Source organism: Silene latifolia, chromosome X (assembly GCF_048544455.1).
Source record: "Silene latifolia isolate original U9 population chromosome X, ASM4854445v1, whole genome shotgun sequence".
Classification (NCBI taxonomy): Eukaryota; Viridiplantae; Streptophyta; class Magnoliopsida; order Caryophyllales; family Caryophyllaceae; genus Silene; species Silene latifolia.
Genome location: NC_133537.1, coordinates 83,591,102 through 83,602,466, shown reverse-complemented (window position 1 = coordinate 83,602,466; position 11,365 = coordinate 83,591,102). Strand labels below are relative to the sequence as shown.

The following is an 11,365-nucleotide window of genomic DNA, read 5'->3' as shown; positions in this document are numbered from 1 at the left end:
CCTTCCAGGAGTTGAAGAAAAGGTTGACTACCGCTCCTGTGTTGACTCTACCAGAAGAGGGTGTTGTGTTCGATGTTTTCTGCGATGCGTCTAAGTTTGGGTTGGGTTGTGTCTTGATGCAGAAGGGTAAAGTTGTGGCTTATGCTTCCCGTCAGTTGAAAGTTCACGAGACGAACTATCCGACTCACGATCTTGAGTTAGCGGCATGGTGTTTGCACTTAGGCGTGGCGACACTACTTGTATGGAGTCTCTTGCAACTTTTATACGGATCATAAGAGCTTGAAGTATATCTTCACTCAGAAAGATCTTAACATGAGGCAGAGACGTTGGTTGGAGTTGCTTAACGACTACAAGATTGAGCTGCGGTATCATGAGGGTAAGGCAAACGTGGTTGCCGATGCTTTGAGTCGCAAGGTGTGTCATGCTATGAGATCTGTGTTGGTGTTACCTGATGACTTGAGTCGAGAGTTCCAGAAGATGAGCCTTGAGGTAGTTCTTCCTGGTACTTTAGATTTGAGTGTGATGGTTGCTGAACCCGAGATCCTCCATGAGATCCGAGTTAAGCAAAGAGAGGATGAATACTTAGAAGGAGTTCGAGTCGCCATAAGCGAAGGACGTGCCAAAGACTTCGACGTTGGACCTGATGATGGTCTACGATTCCATGGTCATTGGTGTGTGCCTAGCTGTGAGGTCTTAAAATGTAAGATTCTCAAAGAGGCTCATAGTACTCCTTATTCGGTTCATCCTGGTGGTGATAAGATGTATAAGGATCTGAAGCTAAAGTTTTGGTGGCCGGGTATGAAGAAAGAGATCGCCGAGTTTGTGAGCCGTTGCTTGGTTTGTCAGAAGGTCAAGTTCGAACATCAGAGACCTGGTGGTCTACTACAACCTTTGGAGATTCCCACCTGGAAATGGGATTCGATTTCAATAGACTTCGTTATAGGTTTGCCGAGGTCACCGAGAGGAATGAATGCGATTTGGGTCGTGGTTGATCGTTTGACTAAGGTCGCGCATTTCATTCCGATGAAGGAGACTTGGAGTCTCGAGGAACTAGCGAATGCGTATCAGCGTGAGATCATTCGTCTTCATGGAGTTCCTAAAGATATCATCTCCGACCGTGATCTGAGGTTTTGTTCTCAGTTTTGGAAGAAGCTTCAGTTGGCTTTGGGTAGTGAGCTTAAGATGAGTACGGCTTTTCATGCTGCAACTGATGGTCAAACTGAGCGTACGATTCAGACGCTCGAGGATATGATGCGGGCTTGTGCTTTGGAGTTTCATGTTAGTTGGGAGAAGAGTTTACCGCTTGTGGAGTTCTCCTACAACAACAGTTATCAAGCTAGTATTCAGATAGCCCCGTTTGAGGCACTTTATGGAAGGAAGTGTCGTAGTCCTTTGTGTTGGGACAATTCTAGTGAGGCTGTCGTTCTTGGTCCAGAATTGGTTCAAGAATCGATTGAGCAAGTGAGGTTGATCCGCGAGAAGCTTAAGGCAGCCCAAGATTGACAGAAGACGTATGCAGACTTGCGGCGTAGGCCGATTGAGTTTGAGGTCGGCGATAGGGTTTTTCTCAAGGTTTCGCCGATGAAAGGTGTTAAGAGATTTGGACTTAAGGGCAAGCTTAGTCCTAAGTACATTGGACCGTATGAGGTGCTCGAGAGAGTTGGCGAGGTAGCCTATAGGTTGGCTTGTCGAAGGTTCATGATGTTTTCCATGTGTCGCAGTTGCGTCGTTATCGCAGTGATCCTTCTCATGTTCTACAGGCTGATGTTATCGAGGTTGAACCTAACCTGACTTATGAGGAACGTCCTGTTCGCATTTTGGAACGTCAGGAGAAGAGGTTAAGGAATAAGATTGTACCTTTGGTTCGGGTTCTGTGGAGAAGTCAGAAGTTTGAGCAGGAGACTTGGGAAACCGAAGCGTCTATGCGAGAGAAGCATCCACATCTTTTCGAGTGAGGTAGTTCTCTTATCAAGTTTCGAGGACGAAACTTATTTTTAGGGGGTTGGATTGTAACACCCCTAATTTCCGTAATATAATTCTATAATTTATTTTCCCATATTTTATATTTTATTTTTCGGGAAAATATCCATTTGTCGTCTTTTGGGCTCGTTGGGCTCGAAAAACGGTGAAGATCCGTTTCCTCCTTGGGTCTCACGTGAATCTTAGTGTTGATGGGTGAGTTTTGGGCCTAAACCTAGAATAAACCCATGAGCTTCTCTATAAATATGAAGGGAAACCAAACCCTTGCTCTTCTTTTCTCATAATCTCACAAAACCCTAAACCTAATTCTCTCCTCCTCTCTTCCTCCTTGTGCCGCGCGCCACCCTGCCTAGGGTTTTGTGCCATCCACTTTTCTTCTTCGTTCTTCATCGTTCTTCGTGCTTAGATCGATCCTACTTCTTGGATTTATCTATCTTCTTCGTAAGTTTTTATGTTTTCGCATAGTTTTATAGTTTTTATAGTTTTTATATATATTAGTATATTTATTAGATTCGTTATCTTTGGCACGTGATGATTCATAAAGGCGTGGAAGTTGCACCTGGAGAAGACGTTTATATCGTTGAAGACGATCTCTAGGGTTTTATTTGCTTAATAAGGTAACTAGGTGTTTTCTTTTAATTATGTTTATGCCAATTGATGTAATTAATATGATTTAATGATTATCTTGTATGATTGGTACGTGTTGGATTGTTTATTATCATGTTAAATTATGTTTTCGCATGTTTATATATGTTTTAATGTATTAATTATATGTCGTATGTTGTTTATGTGTTTATTATGGGTGTCATGAGCGTAATTAGGGTTTACGAATAAACCTTAGTGGCGGCATGATAAGCGGCCAATGGTGCTCTCCGAAGTTATAGCTAAAGCTAGTATAACCTTGATGATGATTCAAGTGTTACAGCTGAAGTTAATACAACTTTGGGTAGTTACCCTAGTTATGGCCGGAGAAACTATAACATTGAAGTACGAGTTATGGTTATAGCTGGAGCTATCGTACCCTGAGATTTATGGCTCAAGGTTATGGTTGGAACTAGTATAACTTTGTGTTTCGTGTCAAGGTTATAGTTGAGGTAAGTGTAACTTCAAGTCGTATATGTTGAAGTTATAGTCGAGGTTACTATAACCTCGCATCCAGAGTTTATGTTATGGTTAAGGTTATTATAACATTGCATGGTTAATGTTAAAGTTATAGCTGAGGTTACTATAACATTGGTTGTTTATACTTGCTTCACATGTTGTGTTGTGTTCAGTTATTGACAATGTATCCATATGTATTTGGTTACTCTTGTTCATATGATAAGTAGGATGGTCAGTTATACTATCCTATGAGTTGAGTCGTGATGTTGTTCACGCATGTTAGTACAGTCAGTTATACTGTGCATTTGTTTGTTGGCTGGTTTGAATAGATGACGGTAGTATCAGTTATATACTATCGGAATGAACTAACGCCACCCGTTGATGCGGGATTTATTTTGGTCTATGTTCGGGGGTGGCCAGATTCGTCAATTATATGTTCTGGGTCCCGAGTGTCGTTCGGTGTACAGTTATTGCATCGAGAGGTCTGGCCAGGTCTTAGGCATATAGGCAGTGGTGATACGCTATACATAGTACCGTGGAGATAGTGGTGATACGCTCCACACCGATGGAGGCAGTGGTGATACGCTCCGTCAGTCAGAGGCAGTGGTGATACGCTCTGACAAGTTAGAGGCAGTGGTGATACGCTCTAACGGGCGTTCGCTCTATTCGCTATGCTTTGTTGCTAGCTTTGTGCCTTCTGTTACTGTGGATTGTGTGTTACCGTATTCGCTATGCTTTGATGCTAGCATTGTGCCTTAAGTTGTTAGAGGTCGTGTCTTACAGTGGCTATTAGGGTACGTGGTCTAGTTCTTGCATATGGTTTAGGTTTGCGTGGTTCCGTCTAAGATTGATAAGTCATGGTAATTTTGTGTTGGGTTTTCATGAGTATAGATGATCTCGCATGTTTACTAGTTTTACATTTCATTTGTTAATGATTGTTGGTTATATTCAGTTGTTGTAAACATGACTGGGAGAGCATCTAGTTACTCTCGACTGAATTGTCGACCCCCTTCTCAGGTTGTTCAGGTGTTGCTTGATAGCATTGTTTTGTGTCGGTCTAAGAGGGTGATTTTATCACCCTCGTGTCTTTTAATATGGGTCTTTTAGTATGCTTTTCCTAACACTTGGCATAGGGGTTGATGTGGTTGAACTTATGTAATTCACCTCGGTTGGACGATTGATCCTCATGAACGGAACCCGAGAGGCATAGGGCACCCTTCAAAGGTTAAGACAAGCACAAGGAGCTCCCATGTAGCCTAGAAACCAGCTTGAAGAAGTAGGAGTGAAACTTGGAAAGTAAAGAAGGAAGCAAAGTTTGAAGATTTGAAGCTGAACTCCCGAGATGGTGCGCAGCCTGCGCAGTGAAAGTGCGCAGCCTGCGCCTACGTCAGAGGTGCCTGCGCATTTTTGGTTTTAAACACGGGCTTAAGGAAACATTCCGTGTTTTTGGGCTTGCTTTGAGGCTTTTAACCTAGAAAGGAGTGCACCCATATATATACCCCTCATGTTTGAAGACCTAATTATCACCTAAGCATTGAATAATCTCTAGAAAATTGTAGTAAGCAAGAACAATTTATTTGGCATTCAAGTTGTAATCTTTCTTTGTTTTTGGGTTGTAAGCAAACTATGGAAGGCTAGTTCTTCCCTTACTTGATGTAATTTGATCAAAGTATCCAACTTTGGTAATTGTAAGACTCTTAAACCTCTCTTTATTTATCTAAAGTTCTTCCCTTGTGCTTAATTTCTTTTGTTGAGTAATTGAATGTTTGGGTTGGCCATCCTTGCATGTTATTTACTTGACTAGTGCATATCCTAATGAAATGGTTTAATTTAGTTGGGATTGTTGAAGCAAATTTGTTGTTAGTTGATTTGGTTTAAAGGATTCTTGCAACAAATAGGAAAGTTCTTGTCTTTTGCTCATTTGTATGGTTTAATCTCATGAGGAATTGATCCTAGCTTCATCTTTTGGTAAATTCTTAATGCTCATGCTTAGTCTCTTTTCATGGTTTAATGATTTGTTGCTTAAGCTTGAAGGGTATGTGTGGATGGTTTAATTTGCATGTATCAACATCTTGAGATGATAGTATTGGGTAGAAAATTGTAAGAGAGGAATAAAAGAGTCAAGCTTTGTCATTGTTGGGTTACTAAGAGAGAGTTACATCAAGTATTCCCCCTTTATATTGAATCTTGCATACTAGTTGTTTGTAGAATTGTCTCAATAGGAAGATATTCAAGTTCTACTCATATTTCCATGTTTGTTTCTCAAAACCAATCTTTTTCCATCCATGTTTTCTACTTGTTGACCTTTGTTAATACCCATTGTTTGTGATTAGTGCCCTTTTGATTAAGTTTAAAGTGTCATTAGCATCTTAATTAGTAGTAGAGACCCACTTAGTAGCCATTAGTTTACAATTCAAGCTTTAGTCTTATCCCCTTCTCTTGGGTACGACCCTTTACTTCCACTTTGCTATTGTTTTAAGTTTAAAGTTAGTAGAGTCAAAGTTTAGGTTATAAATTGTTAATTTGGTAGTTAATTCTAGTATTACGACACCTAGTTTTTATTGCTACCAAATTTTGGCGCCGTTGCCGGGGAAGGGCAACATAGCTAGAACTTGAGTTTGTAAATTTATGTTTAGTTGTTTTATTACTCCTCTTGTTGTTAGAAGTAATAGGAAGTTCTAATTTGTTTTCTTAGTGCGAAGGTATATGTTTGGTTCCCCACAACACGGTGAATCAACTCCCGTGGAAGAAGACGCTTTTGGGGCCTATTCTTGGCTATTCACTAACCCTTGGTACCGAAGGGCCCAAAGAGAGCATATAGTGGAAGAACCACCCTTAGAAGCCCCTATTGAAGAAGACCCTATTGACGTGGAGCCAATTGAAGTGGAATACCCTTCAATGGCGAATGATACTAGAACTATTAGGGAGCTCCGGGCAAGAAATTATGACACTCAACCTCTTTGCATTGCCTACCCACCCATGGGGGCTAATGCCAACTTTGAGTTGAAGGGCTATTTCATTCACAACCTCCCAAAGTTTCATGGACATGCGGGGGATGACCCAAATCGCCATCTTTCCGAATTCCATATGATGTGTGAGGGTGCAATTCCAAATGGTGTCACGGAAGATCAATTTAAGTTGAGAGCTTTCCCATTTTCACTTCAAGATGCGGCAAAAGATTGGTTGTTTTACCTTCAACCGGGTACAATCCGTACTTGGAAGGACATGAAGGCGGCTTTTCTTGAGAAATACTACCCCGACTCAAGACATAACCATGCCAAGAAAGCCATCACTTCTCCGGAGCAAGATGCAAGTGAGAGCTTATATGAGTATTGGGAGAGATTCAAGAAGCTAGTTGCTCAATGTCCTTACCATGGCCTTAGTGGTGATGACCTTTTGGTCAACTTTTGTGATGGTCTTACACAACAATACCAAATCATGGTTAATTCCGCTACGGGTGGTGGAGTTGACAACTATTCCGTAGCGGAGGCAAATGAAATCATAGAAAGGTTGGCCGCTAGCACAAGGAACTATGGAAGAAGCCGAGGGTCAAAGAATATTAACTCCATTGAGACATCCTCTCCTTCCTCCCACAAGCTTGAGAAAACCGTGGATGATCTCACAAAAATGGTTGCTCAACTAGTGGGAAACAATCAAGGAGGAGCACAAGGATCTAATGTGGAGTGTAATTTTTGTCAAGGGCCACACCCAATGGAAACTTGTCCCATCATGGAAGAGCAAGGAATAAGCAAGGAGAATGTGAGTGCCATGATGCACGGTCAATACAACTCTAGGAACCCCAATGGGGGAGGGTATTATAAGTATGATCCGAGTGGCAATACTTACAACATTGGGTCAAGGGACAATCCAAACCTTAGTTGGGGAGGAGATACCTCCAAGAGCTTCCAAAATGGTCAATTCAACCACTTGAAGAACTCCAACTCTCAAGGACAAAACTCCAATTACCAAAGAAACAACAATCATCAACAATCCAAGGGAGGATCCTTCCAATTTGGAAACCAAGGACACCAAGGGAATTTCCAAGGTAACCCCAAGAACTTCCAACAAGGAGGGGGCTCTTCCTCCCAAGGAAATGAAGATTTGTCTACAAATGAGATGTTTAAGATGATCATGAAAGGGCAAGCCGAAAATACCAAGAGGTTTGACAAAATGGATGCGGACAAAATTTCAAGTGATGCTAGGGTGAAGAACCTTGAAATCCAACTTGGCCAACTTGCACAAGAAATGGCCAAGAACAATCAAAGGAACTCTAACTCAATTCCATCTACAACATTTCCACCAAAGGAAAATGCAAGCTCCATGACTTTGAGAAAGGGGAGAACCCTAGAATCTCCCCCAAAGAAGAAGAGGAAGGCCAAGTCACATGAGAGGGTCATTGACATTGAGGAACAAATTGAAGAAGAGCTAGTGGTTGAGAAAGAGAAAGAGACACCCTCTAAAACTAATGGAGAAGAGGAGAAGAGTCTCTTGAGGAATGACAAAGAAAAGAGTGAAAGCAACAAAACCAAGGATCATGTTGAGGAGATCGAGAAAGAATATGTTGTGGAGGTACCTTTTCCTAGTGCTCTCACATTTCTAAAAGTGTCGCAAGAGATGAGGATCTCTACGAAACTTTTAGGAAGTGTGAAGTAAATATCCCTTTGCTAAATCTTTTGAAAGGTGTACCTAGGTATGCAAAGTTTCTCAAGGAACTTTGCACACCTAGGAGAAGCCCAAGGAAGGGAACCCAAAGAGTACGGGTAAGTGAACATGTCTCCGCATTTTTAAAAATCACTTCCCAAAAAGTGTGGAGACCCGGGAATGTTCACCATACCATGCTCTATTGGGGACAAAAGTTTCACTCATGCTATGTTAGACCTTGGTGCATCAATCAATGTTATGCCATATGCCCTCTATGAGACTTTGGGACTTCCACCATTGAACAAAACCGATGTAGTGATCCAACTTGCGGATCGCTCAAACATATACCCAAAGGGGATGGTGGAGGATGTGTTGGTAGAGGTAGATCACTTAACCTTTCCGGCCGACTTCTATGTTCTTGACATGGAAGCCGACTCGAGGGCCACTCCAATCCTTTTGGGGAGGCCTTTTATGAAGACCTCTAAAACCAAGATTGATGTGTCTAATGGGAACCTCACTATGGAATTTGATGGAAGGAAACTCACATACAACATCTATGATGCTATGAAACAACCTAGCGATTCACATTCATGTTATTTCTTAGACATCATTGAACCAATTACCTCTCAAGTTTATATGTTGTGTCATAGGGACCCACTTGAGGTGGCCCTCACTAACAATGTCGAGAAGGAAGGGTTGCGGTTTTTGTTGTCTCATGATGTGCAGGAAAGTGTTGAAGCATTGGAAAAGGAAGAACCCTTAGAAGAATCTAGGATGGAGGAAGAAATGGGAGAAATTGAGGAGGACATCCCGAAACAGGCGCGACTGCGTATCTCAGCGCGACTGCGCGGCAAAGACACCGGCGCGACTGAACAAGCGCAAAGACACCTGCAAGCCTGCGCAGTTCTCAGCTCCACCCAAGATTGTTTTTCCTCCTCCTCTTATGATTATCAAGCTAAATTTCTTCCTCTAGAGGCTTCCCTTGAAAGACCACTTCCCTCAATCATTAAGCCACCCACCCCCGATCTAAAACCACTCCCCGACCACTTGAAGTACGTGTTTCTTGGGGAAAACAACACTCTACCTCTCATCATTTCAAACCGCCTTGAGAGTGATCAAGAGAGGAGATTGGTGGATGTCTTGCATAAATACAAAGAAGCATTTGGATGGAGCATCGCGGATATAAAAGGAATAAGTCCAAGCACTTGCATGCACAAAATTCGATTGGAAAAAGATGCAAAACCCGTCCGTGAACCACAACGGAGGCTCAATCCACCCATGATGGAAGTTGTCAAGGAAGAAATTATCAAACTTCTCCAAATGGGTATTATCTTTTCCATTAGTGACTCCCAATGGGTAAGTCCTACTCAAGTTGTGCCAAAAAAGAGGGTGACGGTAATCAAAAACACTCAAGGGGCATTGATCCCCACCCGTTTGCAAACGGGATGGAGGGTGTGTATTGATTATCGCCGCCTCAACCAAGTCACTTGGAAGGACCATTTCCCCCTACCCTTTCTAGATCAAATGCTAGAGAGGTTAGGTGGAAAAGAGTACTATTGTTTTTTGGATGGATATTCCGGGTATTTTCAAATCCCCATTCACCCGGAGGATCAATCCAAAACAACCTTTACTTGCCCATTCGGTACTTATGCTTACCGCCGCATGCCTTTTGGATTGTGCAATGCCCCCGGCACTTTCCAACGATGCATGATGAGCATTTTCTCGGACTATGTGGAGCGCATTTTTGAAGTCTTCATGGATGACTTCACCATCCATGGGGACTCATTTGACTCGTGTCTAGACCACCTCGCTATGGTCCTATCACGGTGCATAGACTCTCACCTTGTTTTAAACTTTGAAAAGTGTCACTTATTGGTGAGTAGCGGAATCGTGTTAGGGCACATAGTGTCGAAAAGAGGGATTGAGGTGGATACGGCAAAGGTGGATGTGATTAAAACCTTGCCGTATCCATCTAATACTCGAGACGTGAGGTCGTTCTTGGGACACGCAGGTTTTTATCGAAGGTTTATTAAAGATTTCTCCAAAATAGCTAACCCCTTGTGCAAACTTTTGCACAAGGATGTGGAGTTCGTGTTTGATGATCATTGTAGGGAAGCATTTGACCTGTTGAAGGAGAGACTTGTATCGGCCCCAATCATTCAAGCACCCAAGTGGGATCGACCTTTTGAGATAATGACCGATGCAAGCGATTTTGCCATTGGAGCCGTGTTGGGACAAAAAGATGACAAAGCTTCATATGTGATCCAATATGCTTCATCTCTCTTGATTGATGCTCAACGAAACTACACCGTCACCGAGAAGGAATTCTTGGCGGTGGTATATGCTCTAGAGAAGTTCCGCTCATACTTACTAGGAGTCAAGGTGATTGTCTATACCGATCACAAATCCATCACTCAACTTGTGAGCAAGAAGGACACCAAACCAAGATTAATGAGGTGGGTTCTCCTACTTAGTGAGTTTGACATAGAGATAAGAGAGAAAAAGGGATTGGCAAATGTGGTGGCCGACCACCTAAGTCGACTACAACTTAATGATCAACAAATGCAACAAATGGGGGTAGTGGATGGGAGTTTGCCTCATGAATCTCTTTATAGTTTGAGGATGACGGAGCCATGGTATGCCAACTTGGTAAACTACATGGTCACCAAGAAGTTTCCCACCTCCCTTTCATCTAGCCAAAGGAACAAGATCAAGTCCGATTCTAGGTTCTATATATGGGACGAGCCATATTTGTGGAAAATGTCCCAAGACCAAGTCATCCGCCGTTGTGTGCCGGATGTAGAGATCCCATCCATCCTAAAGCATTGCCATGAGTACGCTTGTGGGGGTCACTTTGGGCGCATAGAACGCACGTAAAATCCTTGAGTGCGGTTTCTATTGGCCCAAGTTATTTAAAGATGCTCATATTTTCGTTACTACTTGTGATAGGTGCCAACGTTTTGGCAACATATCACGTAGGAACGAAATGCCCCAACAACCGATGCTCTACTTGGAAATTTTTGATGTTTGGGGAATAGACTTCATGGGGCCATTCCCTAACTCCTATGGATACATCTACATCCTCTTGGCGGTCGACTACGTGTCTAAGTGGGTAGAAGCCATCCCCACAAAATGTGATGATGCAAAGACGGTGCAAGCATTTGTCAAAAGCAATATATTTTCAAGATTCGGCTTCCCAAAAGCCATTGTGAGTGATAGGGGGACTCATTTTTGTAACAAGGTGATCTCAACCTTGCTTCAAAAGTATGGTGTGCTTCACAAAGTTTCTACGGCATATCACCCCCAAACAAATGACCAAGCGGAAGTCTCTAACCAGGAGGTTAAACACATCTTGGAAAGAACGGTCAATCCCGACCGAAAGGATTGGAGCAAGAGGCTTGAAGATGCTCTTTGGGCTTATAGAACGGCCTATAAGACCCCAATCGACATGTCCCCGTATAGGCTAATTTATGGGAAGGGATGCCACCTTCCCGTAGAAGTGGAGCACAAAGCCTATTGGGCGATCAAAGCTTTTAATCAAAATGTCGATGAGGCGGGATTGCACCGAAAGCTTCAAATACAAGAATTGGAAGAGCTTAGGCACAATGCCTATGACAATGCTAGGATCTACAAGGAAAAGGCT

General features: G+C 42.6%; 1 protein-coding gene across 1 annotated transcript; it reads left to right on the top strand.

Annotated features, from left to right (window-relative positions):
- The first annotated feature begins 7,902 nt into the window (after positions 1-7,902).
- LOC141617756 (uncharacterized) lies at positions 7,903-10,599 on the top strand. Its single transcript, XM_074434914.1, has 3 exons — positions 7,903-8,352; positions 8,449-9,078; positions 9,802-10,599. Exons 1-3 carry the CDS (start codon positions 7,903-7,905, stop codon positions 10,597-10,599), a joined length of 1,878 nt encoding a protein of 625 aa, XP_074291015.1.
- Positions 10,600-11,365: the final 766 nt, after the last annotated feature.